Source organism: Triticum dicoccoides, chromosome 2A (assembly GCF_002162155.2).
Source record: "Triticum dicoccoides isolate Atlit2015 ecotype Zavitan chromosome 2A, WEW_v2.0, whole genome shotgun sequence".
Lineage (NCBI taxonomy): Eukaryota > Viridiplantae > Streptophyta > Magnoliopsida > Poales > Poaceae > Triticum > Triticum dicoccoides.
Genome location: NC_041382.1, coordinates 588,875,852 through 588,892,212, shown reverse-complemented (window position 1 = coordinate 588,892,212; position 16,361 = coordinate 588,875,852). Strand labels below are relative to the sequence as shown.

The window sequence follows — 16,361 nt, the reverse complement described above, 5'->3', positions numbered from 1 at the left end:
TCCGTCCCCAACCACCCGCGACCCCCGCTTTCCATGGCCGCCGCGGCCGGATGATGTCTAGAAAGCCGCTCCTCCCCTGCCGCGGGCCCGCAGCCACCCCTCCCGCCCAGCTCCTCCTCCCAATCCGCCGCCTCCTCCTCCTCCCCCTCCCCCGCCGCCGCTCCTCCCCGCCGCCGCCGCCCGACCGACGGAGGCCCGCCATGGCCGGCGCCGGCCAGTCCGCGGCCCCCGCGGCGGCGGCGTCGGCCGGCGCCGGGGCCACCTCCTTCCATGTCGGCATGGTGCGGGTCGTCTCGTTCCTCGTCGGCGGCCTCAACTGCGCGGTGCTGCTGCTCGGCCTCTACCTCATCGACGCCGCGCTCCCGCCCGGCTGCGGCTGGGGGCTCGCGCTCGCCGCCGTGCCCGCCATGGCCGCCGTCCGGGTGCTCGCCATGCTCGGCGCCGCGCGGGCCCAGCACGCCACCGCGGATGCCATTGCTCGCCGCCACCTCGACGAGGCCGCCGCCTCCGTTGCCGAGGACGCCGTGGCCCGCCACGAGATCAGGGTGAGGCTCAATCAATCAAGCTCCTGTTGCTGGTTTGGTAGATTTGACCTTTCTGGTGGGTGGCCCCGCAAAAGTAGGATCCTCTCCGGTAGGTGCATTCCAGGTTGGATTATTCCTTCGGGTGATTTTACTTAGATTTCGATTGCTTAAAACGCAGACCCTTGGGGTTTCTATGCATCTGTGAGTGGTTATGGTTGAGGATCGTTTCAGTTGCTCCGGTCATTGTTATGAATTACTAGCTTAGTTGTGATTTGTAAGGTGGGTTTGATGCAATTGTGGTGTAATTGATGGAAGATATCAGCTGGCAATGCTGCTATGATGGTGTGGCTTTGAATGAGCTTACAGTCTGGTAGTATTCCTCTAGTGATCAAAACTAGACAATAATGAGGTTGCAGTTTGTGGCTTTAGTTGAACTTACAGTCTGTTAAAAACTTGATTTGATGCACAAGTTTGATAGGACAAGTAAGTTTGAAATGCTCTTGATGAATGATAAGATATCATTGACGATTGTGGTACCCAACTTTGTTGTCGAACACAAGCGCACAAGATTATGTAGATTCATTTGTCTTGTCAATCAGGGCTAACTTATTTTTTTAATCCATCCATGTCCAGCTCTGGTGCTAATTTAGTTCAAGCTCATTGCTGCTGCACGCTACCATATTTGATCGCCAACTGGGATTTCCCTAAGCCCCTCTAATGGGATTGATACCCTCTGCATCTAATTGGTTTTGTTGCTCTATTGATTGGGAGGTAGCTTTCGTTGTTATTAGGGTTAGTACTTAGTGCAAGTGGTATTTTGTCTCAAAATGCACAGCAAACTAACCACATTTGTCTACACCTTATGGATCATAATTCACTCGTGATCGCGTTGTTAACATGTTTTCCCACCAAACTCTTCCAGAGCAATGCTAACAGATCGAGCATTCCATGTTGAGGCTTGTCAATGAATTATCTAAGTATTTATATTCAGTTTTCCATGTTTACACTCTGTCGGGGATAATAGGGCGGATATGAAGGGACGAAAAAGATGGGCTAAAGGAATTAAGAAAATAAGTAAACAGATTAATGACAGGATATGAACATTTATTAAAATGTGGTTGTTTAACTTGAATTTGATCCGAGAAGAGTATATTTTGTACCTATTTATCACATTGCTACTTCCATTTTGCTGAACAGGTGAGGTATAAACGCTGGTTGTGGTGGACTAGATTTGGTATGGCTGTTGGTGCATTGCAGCTGGTTGGGGCAATTTATCTCATGTTTGTCATTGTGAGAGATCTTCCCAACGAAAGAAAACCCACGTCCTGTTTCTTTGGTATGTTTGAGTTGGTTGATACCACTTATCAGTTGTATATTCTAGCTTTGAATCTTGCCCTTTCAAGACATTGTTTGCTATAAGCTCAGTACCAAGTAAACCTTGTTCATATAAAACATTTGTTGAATATATTTCTTTGGATTTTCTAGATGGTTTTTTTAGTTGAACAAGTACAAAGGGCTACCTACTTTTTGTTGCACTTGGTGTCAATGTGAATATACTGAATTAATATTAGTAAATTATGCATTTTGAGGACTTGTATTTTATTCAGCGTCCACTTGCCTAATGTTTCTTTGCTTCCATATGTCTATCTTGTGCTCCAATAATTAGTTTGCTTTGCTTGTAATCTAGGACAGGATGGAGCTGAGCTGGTCTCCAGACGAGCATTAATTGCTTTGTTTCTTATCCTTTCCTGGGTTGTGGTCGTCCTTCAGTGCTTCACGGGTTCTGATGTATTGAGATGGCGATCATTCTATGCGACACATGATATGGCATGGAAAGCTCATTACAGGGAAGTGTTTGATCATGGAATTCGTGAGGCTTTGTGCTGCCTAGGACGTGCAAAGTATCTGTAAGTCTATATCCAGTCATTTTACACTGTGAGGTTTCAATATTAATATATCTGTTTACTCTAGTTCCTCTTATGTGCTGATTTAGAGCCGTATTGGAAGAAGATGAGGTATATTCTGTGGCAAGACTTCTGGGTGAATTGGTTGCATATCGTGCTTCTGGGACTGGCCATTTGGAACTGTTAGCAGGTTGGCTCTCTGTCTTGGTAATTTCATATCAAATATATGTTCAAAGATGTGCATGAATACACTGAAAGTTTGATATCTACCTGCCCAAAGATGTGCATAGCCATATCAGTACTTCATCCAGTAAAGAATATATAAGTTCTACTACCATAATCCAACATATAATTCACCTTTTGGTAATCATCTGTTTGCAGTATGCACTTTAAGTGTGTGCAATCTGTCCAGTGTCCACTTCCACCTAAAAAACACGACTTCTATATAAAACCAAATAACTTGAATATTTTTAATTCCTATCCCTTGACCCAGAAAACTGGAGGAGAAAATGTTCTTATAAGTAATCGAGCTTTGGTCAGACATATATAAGACTTTAACTTTGTATTTCAGATGATGGTGACTTTGTTGCTCAAATTTAGAATACACAAACGATAATATTGTAATTGCATATATTTGAAGTTGGCTGCAATTTGTTTTCTACACAGAGTACAGGTGGGCTTGGTGCCATTTACTTGATAGAAAATGTAAAACCTGTAACATTTCAGAAAGAATACCAGAAGAAAATGATGCTCAGACTGTAGCTCCATGGTCACCCTTTTCTCCTGTCTCCTAATTCAAGTAGTTGCCTTCTTATACTGGTTAGGCTAGGCAGCTCCCTTGCTATTAACCATAGATGGGTAAGTCCAAAAGGACATGGATTTACCCCTAGTATTATATTATGTGCTCCATTAGTATTAACAGTATAATAAAGATCTCTTCTATGGTATGTATTATAGGGCTTGCTCTATTGCAGAAGCATGGGAATTTGCCTGATTTGCAAACTGACCTTGTGGAGGCACCTCATAAGCTTATGCGAGAAGCTGCTGTTCTCCATCCTTTTGCTGAAGCATGTTACACGGTTGGACACTATCTAACTGGGACATATTTCCTATGCATGCCTGCTTTGTATGACATGGAAAGGTATAATTGTAGGGGCCACTTCTTGATGTCGGAAGAAACCCCATTTTGTTTCCATGCGCATGGGTTTATCGACAAGGCGTTTTAACTCCATGGGCGCGCCTAAGGTATATTTACCATGTCTTTTCTCAGTTGTCTGTTGATTCTCAAACTTCCCTCGTTTTCTGTTATTACTTTGTGATCTTATTCTCGGCAACTTTATCTGGAAAAATCCAAAAGAGGAAAATAACTGACAACCCCAATTGGATGTTAGAACTGAGCTATGAAATTGGGAACTGGAATTGTGTCTTTCAAATATCAGATGTTTGAATGCTGTTGGAATTTGGAACTGGAACATAACTGGGTGAGGTGAGGTCTCTCCCATAGAGTCGTCGCCCTCTGGATCTTGCAGAATCAGGTTTCACTGTTTCAGGCACTCAAACCTCGAAGGCCATGACCACCATGGGTTCCCGGCTGACTGGGCATCCTTGCCCACCGCCGCCGCTGGCATTCAGCGGTCGTTGCCCTTTTTTGCCCACCACTGCTGTCGACTGTGCCACCACCGTGGGGTCCTTGCCCATCGTCGCCGCCAGTGACTAGGTGCTGCTTCCCCTAATCTCTGGCGAATGTGCTCCATGCCAGACAGCGGCGGCCACGCCGTGATATCCCTGGTGCACCACACAACGTTGAGCAGGATGTGTGGTTGTCCGTGTTTGGCAGGCCAAGGACGTCAGCACGTGTGTGACCCAGCTAGCATCCAAGACTTAGCCGCCTGTGTGATTCCATTCCATTTCTTTGGCAGCCAAACATGATTTGGATTTGGATGGTACTCCATTTCTGTACTCTTGTTTCCATACTGACTAAACAGATAATTTGATTTGCGAACCCATTTGATATCTTCTTGAAATTGCATTGGACCTCCATTTCTCCAAACCCAGTTCAGTTCTGACATCCAAACAGATCCTTAGTGAATTAAGCTAAATTGTACTGTTCTCTTTGTCCTCACTTCTGAAGTAGAAAATTCTTGTTATACACTAGCGTTCTTAATCTAAATCAATGTTGTATGCACATCTTCGTGATTTGTTGATCTGTGGTATTTCCCTAAAAGCAGAACAGTTTATGCTGTTCGTTACTTACATAACAGTTACTACATACCAATCTCTGTTCAGGCGTCCTGCACTTGATGGTGATAACTGGTGGCGAGGGCATGCTGCAGCTTTCCTTAGATTTGTTAATATAGCACCTACAGCACTTGTTCGAGGCCGTGTTCGTCAGGTAATGCCATATTGATGTCGAATAAAAGTGGGATGGCGTAATTATTTTAACCATTTACAAATAGCATTGGTAATATAATCTATGTTTCTCTGCTGACACCTCTTTTCATTTTGCACTCATTTACATTTAGCTGACCCTTGGCGACCAGTTTCTGTATTCTGCTTATAATTGGTGGTTGTTTTTTGTGATTTTTTGGGGATTGATTCGTCCTTGTAGAGCATACTAATAGTCTAATATACATCATCTAACTACCCTGAGTAGCTGAGAACCTGAAATTGGTCTGAATGATCCATTGTGTTTGCCATTATGTGCTGAATTTTTCATAAGACTGATTCACTTCAAGCAAGGCATCATGGCACAGTTAAAAATGTGGCAGAGAAAATAACGCGTTGAAATCTTTTAGGAGTATCTGATGATCACCTTTTTTCAACGATGCAGAGCAAGCGTGAAGCTGCTTACTTTGTTGTGGTCCTCCATGACAAAAAAACTGTTCTTATTGGGGTGCGTGGGACAGAGACACCAGAGGATCTCATAACCGATGGACTATGCAGAGAATGTGCTTTCACTATGGAAGATTTGGATGGACTAGTAAAGTACGTTCGTCTTAATAGCCACCTATTCTGTTCTTACTTATCCATTTCTAATTATAGTGTTCAAAATAGTTTGTTTACATTGTGACCACCTGCTCTGAGAGAACACATGTGAAAGGTCTATTTTGCCTTTTGGTTCAAAGACATGCTCCAGTTTATTGCTCCTTTGCTCCATACATGGTGCTGCTAGACCTTTTTTTTTCATTTTGCACTGTGCACCAATTTTAGCCATGTTGAATAAATCCACATTATGTGATGTTTGAACTTGTTAGGTTGTGGCGTCCTTAATTTGTAAGGTTGAACTCTGATAGCCTTACATAATGGAGGAGTATTCGAATAAAAAATGATGAACCAGATGCGTTAAAACAATGGCTAATCTTGGCGCACAATTGTAAAAGGAATGAAAGAATGAAGGACCCGGTCAGACCATGAACAGAGCAAAGGAAAATAAGTTGGACCATATCCTGAACCAAAAGGCAACATAGACTTTTCACGTGTGTTCCCTCTCCTATTAGCTCAAGAAATAATGTTTGAGTGATTCCTGTGTGCTCTGGTAATTAACCCGGATTTTGCAGTGGTACTGAGCAGTTGCCACAAAATAAGTGTCCCATAGCCAATTTTCCCTTAATGTGTAGGCTGTGGCTAGTGTTTGTAGCCTCAGCTTTGGAGATTGGTTGCCATAGCACATAGGATAGTATGGCTAACCAAGCTTTTCAACCTCATTTTTCGGGCAAACAAGATGCCAGAAGAATGGAGACGGAGTATATTAGTACCAATCTTCAAGAACAAGGGGGATGTTCAGAGTTGTACTAATTACCGTGGAATTAAGCTGATGAGCCATACAATGAAGCTATGGGAGAGAGTCATTGAGCACCGCTTAAGAAGAATGACAAGCGTGACCAAAAATCAGTTTGGTTTCATGCCTGGGAGGTCGACCATGGAAGCCATTTTCTTGGTACGACAACTTATGGAGAGATATAGGGAGCATAAGAAGGACTTGCATATGGTGTTCATTGACTTGGAGAAGGCCTATGATAAGATACCGCGGAATGTCATGTGGTGGGCCTTGGAGAAACACAAAGTCCCAGCAAAGTACATTACCCTCATCAAGGACATGTACAATAATGTTGTGACAAGTGTTCTAACAAGTGATGTCGACACCGATGACTTCCCGATTAAGATAGGACTGCATCAGGGGTCAGCTTTGAGCCCTTATCTTTTTGCATTGGTGATGGATGAGGTCACAAGGGGTATACAAGGAGATATCCCATGGTGTATGCTCTTTGCGGATGATGTGGTGCTAGTTGACGATAGTCGGACGGGGGTAAATAGGAAGTTAGAGTTATGGAGACAAACCTTGGAATCGAAAGGGTTTAGGCTTAGTAGAACTAAAACCAAGTACATGATGTGCGGTTTCAGTACTACTAGCTGTGAGGAGGAGGAGGTTAGCCTTGATGGCCAGGTGGTACCTCGGAAGGACACCTTTCGGTATTTGGGGTCAATGTTGCAGGAGGATGGGGGTATTGATGAAGATGTGAACCATCGAATCAAAGCCGGATGGATGAAGTGGCGCCAAGCTTCTGGCATTCTCTGTGACAAGAGAGTGCCACAAAAGCTAAAAGGCAAGTTCTACAGGACGGCGGTTCGACCCGCAATGTTGTATGGCGCGGAGTGTTGGCCGACTAAAAGGCGACATGTTCAACAGTTAGGTGTGGCGGAGATGCGTATGTTGAGATGGATGTGTGGCCACACGAGGAAGGATCGAGTCCGGAATGATGATATACGAGATAGAGTTGGGGTAGCACCAATTGAGGAGAAGCTTGTCCAACATCGTTTGAGATGGTTTGGGCATATTCAGCTCAGGCCTCCAGAAGCTCCAGTGCATAGCGGACGGCTAAAGCGTGCGGAGAATGTCAAGAGAGGGCGGGGTCGACCGATTTTGACATGGGAGGAGTCCGTTAAGAGAGACCTGAAGGATTGGAGTATCGACAAAGAGCTAGCTATGGACAGGGGTGCGTGGAAGCTTGCTATCCATGTGCCAGAGCCATGAGTTGGTTGCGAGATCTTATGGGTTTCACCTCTAGCCTACCCCAACTTGTTTGGGACTAAAGGCTTTGTTGTTGTTGTTTGTTGTTGTTGATTTTGATCGTTGAACTCCTTTTTCATTCTATACAAATTTATTTTTTAATTTCACATACTTTTCCATCATTACCAGCTTCCCAACTATTGCATAGCTGGTTGTTTGCACAGTTAAACAAAATGGATATTGTGGTGCTTTAGATTAATATATTATTAGGGTTTATGATAAAATACAGTTACTGTAGCAGTGAAATTTTGGTGAAAAGGCTCATGTAGCGCTTTGAAACATCATGATTGCCGTAGTCCATAATGCTGCCCGTAAGCTCGTGGTATGGTAAGGTAAATCAGATAATTGGACTTAGTGACTTAGTGTGGAATTATATTTCAGTAGAGAAACTGATGCAAAGAATAAGTTGAATAGAGTTGAGGAGCCAACTTAGAGGTTTGAGACCATTTAAGTGGACTAGGGTGATATCCCGTATCCACAACCCCTTTTGTTTTTCAACTTTGCTAATTTTTATCTTCAGTAGTGAACTATTGCCTGTAACTATGAGGGAGAGAGTTATTTCTACATTCCCGCACTATGGACATGGTGGTATTGTAGAGGCTGCTCGGGAGCTTTTCATGCAACTCAACAACTGCACAGGAGGTTTGTTTTTTCAAATAAAATGTTTATAACTTAGTTTAGTCCAGCAATTCAAGTTCCGGTATCTGAAATGGCTTAATCATGCTCGTGTCTGCTTTCTGTAAATACCTTGTAATCTTATATACTGCATGTTTCAGTATATTTCACTGTATTAACTATACTATGCTTAAACATGCTGGGTACAGTGCTGGTACAAAAAGTATGCTAACTTTAAAGTTGTACTAAATCTCCGACAAGTAATATGGATCGGGGGGAGTACTGATTTTGGAACCATGCCATCCAATTGTTATTGGCTAATAGTAGTATTTTTAATTTTCTTCTGTATCATTATTTGATTTGGTTTGCAACATAACTATACTGCTCGTTGCATTTGATTTTGTTTTTACCAAACTATCACCTGGGATTGGAAGACTAGATGCAATATGTGTATTTATTGACCACTTTACGTGAAAGAATATTTGTGGTGATTAATCTGTTCTCTCTCTCTTAGATAATGGCAACTCAGAAAACACGTCCTCCAAAAAACTTGGATTTCTGTCTATGCTAGTCCAGGAGGGCAGTGAGTGTCATGGATATAAAATTCGTCTTGTTGGACATTCTTTAGGAGGCGCTGTTGCTACAGTCCTAGGAATGATGGTAAAACATGTTGGACCGTCACTATTATTTGCGTACACATTTTTTGTTAATTATATTCCTTTTCCACTGTCATTCTTATTTTAACTTCCTGGGAACTGAACTGTAGCCCAATGGTGACCATGCAGTTGTGTCACTCCACCCACCAGGGTACTCCTGTTAGGCGAATTAAGCTCTCGGTTACTTAATGACGAAACTTTATATGCATATAAATCTTTGATCAACACATATGATTTCACTTGCTGTTTTCTACTCCCTCCGTTTTTATTTACTCCGCATATTAGTTTTGGTCAAAGTCAAGCTTTACAAACTTTGACAAAGTTTATAGACAAAAATATTAACATATACAATAACAAATCAATACCATTAGATTCATTGTTGAATGTACTTCCACTTCATATAGATTTGTTGTGCTAAATATTTATATTCTTTTCTATAAATTTGGTCAAACTTTATAAAGTTTGACTTCAGTCAACTCTAATATGCGGAGTAAATAAAAACGGAGGGAGTACCTCTGTTCATGATCTGTTTTATATCCTACCTGTAGATGCTGATCAGTGGCTTTTCAAAGCTTAACTTGTTCTTGGACAGCTTTTTGGCAGATACCCAGATGTGCATGTGTATGCTTATGGCCCACTTCCTTGTGTGGATTTGACAATAGCTGAAGCCTGTTCACAGTTTGTTACCACGTAAGAGTAAACTGGAAGCTGTTTTGTAGCCTGATTTATCCATGGAACTTCCATCCTTGATGTGATGTCCTCTTAACAAGGTTTATTAGCATCTTTAGCTGATTGTTTCCTCTTCCTTGCAGCATTGTAAACAACGACGAATTTTCTTCTCGCCTTTCAATCAACTCAATCCTCAGGCTACGATCTGCTGCAATAAGTAGTCTTTCAGATAACTCTCCAGATGATACAGCAATGATACAAAAACTTGCTCGCAGAATTTTGAATGCAAACAAGTATCATGAAAGGCGGTCTACACACCAGGATGCATTATGCAATACTGAGCCAGACCTTCAAGATTTGCAAAATGGCTTTGGTGCTTACAATGGACCCAGTTCATCCATAGACGAGCCCAGAAGCTATCGAAGCCTACAAATTGATCAGGATGTCCGGAGGATTCCACTTGATGGGCATGATTCCGGTTTGGAAGAGGCTCAGACATCTTCTGGGGAAATACTTGTTGAGTCTCGAGAGATGTTTCTTGCAGGCTTAATTATTCATGTGGTGCGGAACAGAAGAAGCCTCTTTCCTCTTTGGAAATGCTGGAACCCTCAGGAAGCTGAACAACCATATAAAGCTGTTTTTGCGAAAAGAGAGAACTTCAGGGATATTGCTGTTACTCCTTCTATGTTCATGGATCATTTACCATGGAGGTAAAACTGAAATTGTTTTTAACGAACTACAGCTAAGACTGTGCACTGCAGGCAGTTTAGTAAAGCCATTAACCTCTTACAGTCATACCTGATATAGTAGCAAATGCTTTGTACCTAGTAATTGGACTGTTACTACCTTTCTCAGGGAGGATATAGCATACACAGACCATTATCCATAGAAATGACATAACTTTCAACGAAAAGGCCATAAAACCATAGTCAGGTCCCATTACACTGTCGTGTCAAATATGCATCTGAATCGGATGCATGTTTGTTAGACCCGTGTCTCAGTCAAATAACACTGACACCTTGGCCCTTTTATTGTACCAACTTGCCAGTACAGATTGAATTGCACTAGCATGTGACGTTAGTTGGCCCAAATTGTAGCAGCACTACTGGGCTAACCTTTTCTGATGAGAAGCAAGTGCACAAGATGAAGGGCGGTGCTATGCGTGTGTAGGCCGTGCCTGGGGTGGGTCTTAGAGCAAATTTCTGATGGAGGGTATTACATTCTGTCTCATGTCAAATTCAAAGCCATTGCTCTCTCATGTCAAATATGCTACTAGGTCCGGGTAACAGATACATGTGTTTCTAAGCTCATCTCATTGGATAGTTTTTCCCTTAGGCAAAAGGCGACATTGGAGTTTGTTAGGACTAGAAGCAACATGTTTAACAACTGCTGACAATTGAAGTGCATAGCTTTGCTTACACCATACTTCACCCTTTTTCCTTAGCTGCATTTAAAGGCTGCAAACTCAGTTGCTATGCATCTGCACTGATTTATTCGCCTAAAGTTACGCTAACATCTTATGCTTTTGAAACCATACTTCACCCTTTTTCCTTAGCTGCATTTAAAGGCTGCAAACTCAGTTGCTATGCATCTGCACTGATTTATTTGCCTAAAGTTACACTAACATCTTATGCTTTTGAAACCATACTTCACCTTTTTTTTCCTTAGCTGCATTTAAAGGCTGCAAACTCAGTTGCTATGCATCCGCACTGATTTATTCGCCTGAATTTACGCTAACATCTCATGCTTTTGGAACCAGGTGTCGGTTTGCTATGCAGAGAATTCTGGAAGGCCAACCGTCACAGCGTTTAGCTAATTCTGATTCATCTGTACAACATTTAGTCTGACCAGGGCAAAAATTTGCCATCCATGCTCGAAGACTATTTGAGGAACAAGTCATCCTATGCTGCAATCATGTTTTTATAACCTGCAGCTATTTCTCTGTATACAAGATATATGTCTGGCGATGGTTCCGCTCTAACATTTTGCTGAGCTTATTGACACTGCCAGACTGCCTGGGCATGGGCATGCACCAAACGGTGATGTACTCTCTGGCTGAAAGGAAATCTGATGACTTCATGCACAGCAATACAACACATCAATCAACAATATCCTCTACTTATCTACTTGCACTGGCAGGGTGCTGCATTGATCGGTGGTGCCTTGCTAGCACCTGATTGTTCTCATTCATTTTTTTTTGCAGCAGCGCCTGCTTGTTCATATCCATTTTTTCAATTCATGCCAACATGTACATATTTACACAGCAGAGATAGCTAGATTTACCGACTAACAAGTGACAATAAAAATGTGGTTGTTTTAACCTAGAGGTTAATAAAACACTCTGACAGTTCTGTCGCCGAGCATTTGTCAGTTTGCAGATACTTTCTCTTCCCAGAAGATGTGTTGCGGATTTCTTGTGATGTTTCATGGCCAAAGCAAGTAAGATGTTACTAAAGTTGTACTAAATCAGTGACACTTATTTTGGAATGGAGGGAGTATGCAGTATCCATCGAATATGTACGTAACGTACTTCATCTTCAGAGACATAATCAGGGCGCTTCCATTGCATACTTGCTTTATCTGCCAGTAATCGAAAAGGAGAACCTATATTTATATTTGGACGAAGGATCACAAATCTTTTATGTCGGTTGTCCTTTAGTTGCTTGGATGCCATCTTAAGTATCGGTTGTCCTTTAGTTGCTTGGATGCCATCTTAAGTATCGTGAATACTTACCGCTGATCGATTTGTCCCCATTAATTAATTAACCTTGTTTCACTCGTGTACTTTAAACATCAAACTGTGACTTGCAGACTTATCTCATGTTGTTGCTCTGTGCAATCGTACGTCCCTCTTTAAATGAACGTACAGACGCACGATCGATGCCATGCATGCACACTCAGACCGCCACAGTGCTTGTTAGTTAGTTCAGCAACGGAATTGAGGGACAAGGTTGGCCCGGCAATGACCTGTCCCGCCGTTGCCCTGGTGGAAACGGAACATGGAACGTGCGGCGGCGGCAGCCTCGTGAATGCGCCGTGCCAAATGACAGCGCACGCACGCCCGCCCGCCCTACGGAAGGGCGAGTTGCTGCAACAAGGGAACCATCGGAATGAGTAGCCTCCCAGTTCGACATTGAACCATGCATCAGCATGGCTGTGCATTACAGCGCGCGGACGCCCACCATGTGCTCTTTTTATGCTTGGTGATCCGCACATATGGCTTCAGGATCCGAGCAGTACTTGCGATACGCTTTGGGGTAGGACTGACGGTGTGGTCAGTCGCTGAGTCACTGGCGAGTGGCTTGTTTAACTTTTTTTTTAGACAACCTCGCGAAACTTTTATTCAGCCGTCATAATGTTTACAAGGACGAAAGGAATCCCATTGGGCTGGCCTAATCAAACATGACGGTCAAGTCCAAGTGTTAAAGCATGTTTCGCTAAGTTGTGGGCTTCAACATTTGAGCTCCTAAACTCATGATCTATATTACAAGAAGTAAAAGAAGAAATTTGTTGCTTGATCTCCCGAATGATTGCGCCATAAGTAGCTGCACTTCCCTTCTTAATCTCTTCAGCCACCCCCTTGCAATCAGACGCCATACATATTCCGTCTAGGTTCAAATCCATGGCCAAGGAAAACCCCTCTCGAATTGCACACGCCTCCAAAGTGGCTGAGTCGTCCAAGTTAAACACCATGGCAGATGCTCCAAGGAATCCACCTCTAGTGGCTCGTTTAACTGGTTCGCCTCACATGCACCGCTGCCCGGGCAATCAGTGGCCCAAAGTGGCTGAGTCACGCAAGCCACCACCGCCGACCATTCGGAAGAAAAGGGAACGACCGACCGGCTGCTAATCATTCAGAGGATGGAACAATCTTGGGTTCTTGGCGCCGCACGCACGCACAGTGCGGCCCGTTGCTCTCCTCAAATTAACACCTCCAAAGTTGGCGGGAAGCGGCACCGACCGAGACACGAATGAATGAGTGCCGCCTGATTGTGATTCGGCCTCCGTTCGTGCGTAGGCTGATGGGCATGGTTAATCAGGCACCGAATCCGGATCAGGACCAGCACCAGCCAACGCGTCGCGTGCATGCTATGCGTGGTAGCGACCGACGGAGACGGCACGGGCACGCTTGGGACGTGGGAGTTGCTCCCCTCAGTCCCGCTTCTCGCTCGCCCCAACCAGACCAGCATTTCACGTCACCTCTTGCGAGGGCAGTTCACTTTGCCTCTCTCGCTTTTGCTTTGTCCCAGGCTCCCAGCTCGCGAGCAGGTCAACGCTAGTGCCTACGCCGCTGCAGTAATAAGCTCGTGGCTCTTTCAGTTTCCTCCTGCAAAATGACGGAGCCAGCCTTGGAAGTGATAAGTACTGCCTAGGTCCGGAATTAACCGTCGCGTGAAACGAGTGTATCTAGTAGACACACGAGAGGTTGTAGTAGGGAAATTAGCAGCCATTGTTCTGTTCGTTGGCCCCAGCTTTGAGCGATGCTGGCTCCGTTCCCTTCCACGGAATTCTGCAGGTGGTACGGAGAGCTTCACACATGAAGGCTCGACTTTAACGCGCGGCCATCCTATTCACGAGATTTCCATGAGCTGTGAGCTGAGTAGTGGCCGTCCGTTCCCTCTAGACCTGGCAGGTTTGCTGCATGCATCATCCATGATCCCCAACAGAGGAAAGGAAAAAAGGTTTCTTTTCTTTTACTAATAATAAGCGAGCTGGATCACAACCAACCTGCATGGCCTCTGTGGTTTAGCTATCAACAGTCAGTCTTTTCTCATGCATTGCGATGGCGGCTTGCATCCTCAACCTCAAAGCCAGGTCGCTTTCGCTCTCCTCTTTTCTCATGCATGGCGGCTGCCCGCACTCAACTTGCTGCAGCAGCGAGTACTTTTGCTGTTTCTTATCACTTTTCACGGGCTCCCCGCCCGCATGGGTCTGGTCGTGGTCCGACAACAGCCAGGTTAATAGCGACCGAAGCCTAATTATTATACTATTAGGATGAGATAGATGATTGGTCAATGATCACAGACCTTGCAACCATGTCCTTAATTTGTACTCCCTCTGTTTCTTTTTTACTCCACATATAAGATTTGGACAAAGTCAAACTATATAAAGTTTGACCAAATTTATATAAAAAAAATATGAACATCTACAATACTAAAATTATATAATATGAAAATACGTTTCATGGTGCATCTGATAATATTGATTCCATATTGTGAATGTTTATAGTTTTTAATATAAAGTTAGTCAAACTCTACAAAGCTTGACTTTGATCAAACCTTATATGCAGACTAAGAAGAAACGGGGGGAGTACTACTACTTGCTGCCAATAGGTTCTCTCACTAAATATGTTCTACTACCTACTAGGAGATCAGAATTTATCAGCCCTCTTTTGTCGTTGATAATATGAGGCCATACAGATGCAGAGGCTAGCACAAGACCACTACCAGCATGCATGGAATACAGTAGTACCACCACTATATTCTATGAATCCTGTATATCTAAGAGATTCATCTCCGACTATTCTATTTATCTTGACATGCAAGCTATCTGTATCATCAAATAGATTCACCAATTTAAAATGCTTTCCCGCTAACTCTTCATGTGCATGCTCCCACTAACTCTTCATGCGCATGCAGTCTACCACAAATAATCATTAACTATTTTTCTTGTGCACTCTCAAGCATTACTCTAAACAATATTCCATCCAAACAAATTATTTACATTTACTTATACTATGTTTCATAGACTTTCTCATGTTTTAAACATCAAACTATTTATTAAAAGTTCTGCAGTAACGCGCGAGATATCATCTAGTTTTCTAAGAACAACGTCATTTCCCGTAGTGAACTGTCAACATGATTGAGAGAAAGTGTCCCGATAGTTCGGTCTCTCTTTTGCCTTTGTAAATGCGTTAGAACATCATACGCCATTGGAAAGTTGAGTGATGCTTTGTAGCGACTTGTGTCTCGGGGTCGAGGAATCTCTAAACGCATCCTCTGAGCGGAGGGAAAAAGTTGTGACCAATAATTGATGCATCAACTATGAGTCACCTCATACAATATGCCCACTCCACTCTCTAGACAAGCGCAGTAGAAGCGTGCAAAGATGATGTCAGGAGAGACTTATGCAAGTCCCCACAATCCAGGGTAACATAGATTATCTTCTCTTCTCGCCAATCTATTGATCAAAGTTGGTTCTTGTTGCACTTGCAGTTTACACCTATAGTTTAGTCCGTCACGGATGCACTCACGGATGTAGGCATATAATTAGTGCCACAGGGAAGTAATAATTTGACCATGGAGAAGCTAAAGCAGCTGAGATCCCCCACAACCTAATATTGTGTAAAGAAAAGAGCATCTGTCTGGATCATGTCACCTGGCTGCCGTCCGGATCGATCGATCATGTCACTAATAGTATAGTAGTTTTCCTTTAAACTATGTGTAATCAGAGAGTAGGGGTCATCAACCTTGTGTGTGTTCGATCTCATTAGAAAGATGCTCTTTTGTTTTGTTTTGTTCCTAAATTGCTTTTGGACCATTTGGTCACGCGATGGACCCGTCTTTCAAAAGAGAGGGACGAAAAGAAAAAGAAGAAAAAGCGAGGAGATACGGACCTTTTTTTCCCCGCTTGATTAGTCGATTCATCATGTGCCCTACAGTGGATTAGTTATGAGAAGAGAAATTAAGAGCCCCCACAAACTAACCCACGAGAAACGACACAACACGACACGAGACAAACGAGCAACTTGTGTGGCGCTGCTTCATGTCCGTCATTCCTGACCGCCCTATCGGCAAACAGGAGGACGAGATTTGCCTGCTCCCCTGGCGTGTGCCCATCCATACTTCCGCGTACGTGGCTTGATTTAATTGAAATAAAATAAGGTCTGACCCTACCCCCTTAAAATCAGGGGATGATTAGATTA

General features: G+C 43.5%; 1 protein-coding gene across 1 annotated transcript; it reads left to right on the top strand.

Annotated features, from left to right (window-relative positions):
* The first annotated feature begins 200 nt into the window (after positions 1 to 200).
* LOC119355554 (diacylglycerol lipase-beta-like) lies at positions 201 to 11,793 on the top strand. Its single transcript, XM_037622371.1, has 14 exons — positions 201 to 545; positions 1,722 to 1,860; positions 2,212 to 2,431; positions 2,518 to 2,618; positions 3,386 to 3,507; positions 3,582 to 3,673; positions 4,715 to 4,820; positions 5,259 to 5,421; positions 7,145 to 7,150; positions 8,052 to 8,138; positions 8,626 to 8,771; positions 9,360 to 9,457; positions 9,580 to 10,146; positions 11,196 to 11,793. The coding sequence occupies exons 1-14, from the start codon at positions 201 to 203 to the stop codon at positions 11,281 to 11,283; spliced, it is 2,280 nt and encodes a 759-aa protein (XP_037478268.1). The 3' UTR covers positions 11,284 to 11,793.
* Positions 11,794 to 16,361: the final 4,568 nt, after the last annotated feature.

Coding starts and splice junctions, on each gene's coding strand:
- LOC119355554 (XM_037622371.1), top strand. CDS start 201: ATGGCCGGCGCCGGCCAGTCCGCGGCCCCCGCGGCGGCGGCGTCGGCC. Junction 2,432..2,517: donor CTAGGACGTGCAAAGTATCT/GTAAGTCTATAT, acceptor GTGCTGATTTAG/AGCCGTATTGGAAGAAGATG. Junction 3,674..4,714: donor ACTCCATGGGCGCGCCTAAG/GTATATTTACCA, acceptor ATCTCTGTTCAG/GCGTCCTGCACTTGATGGTG.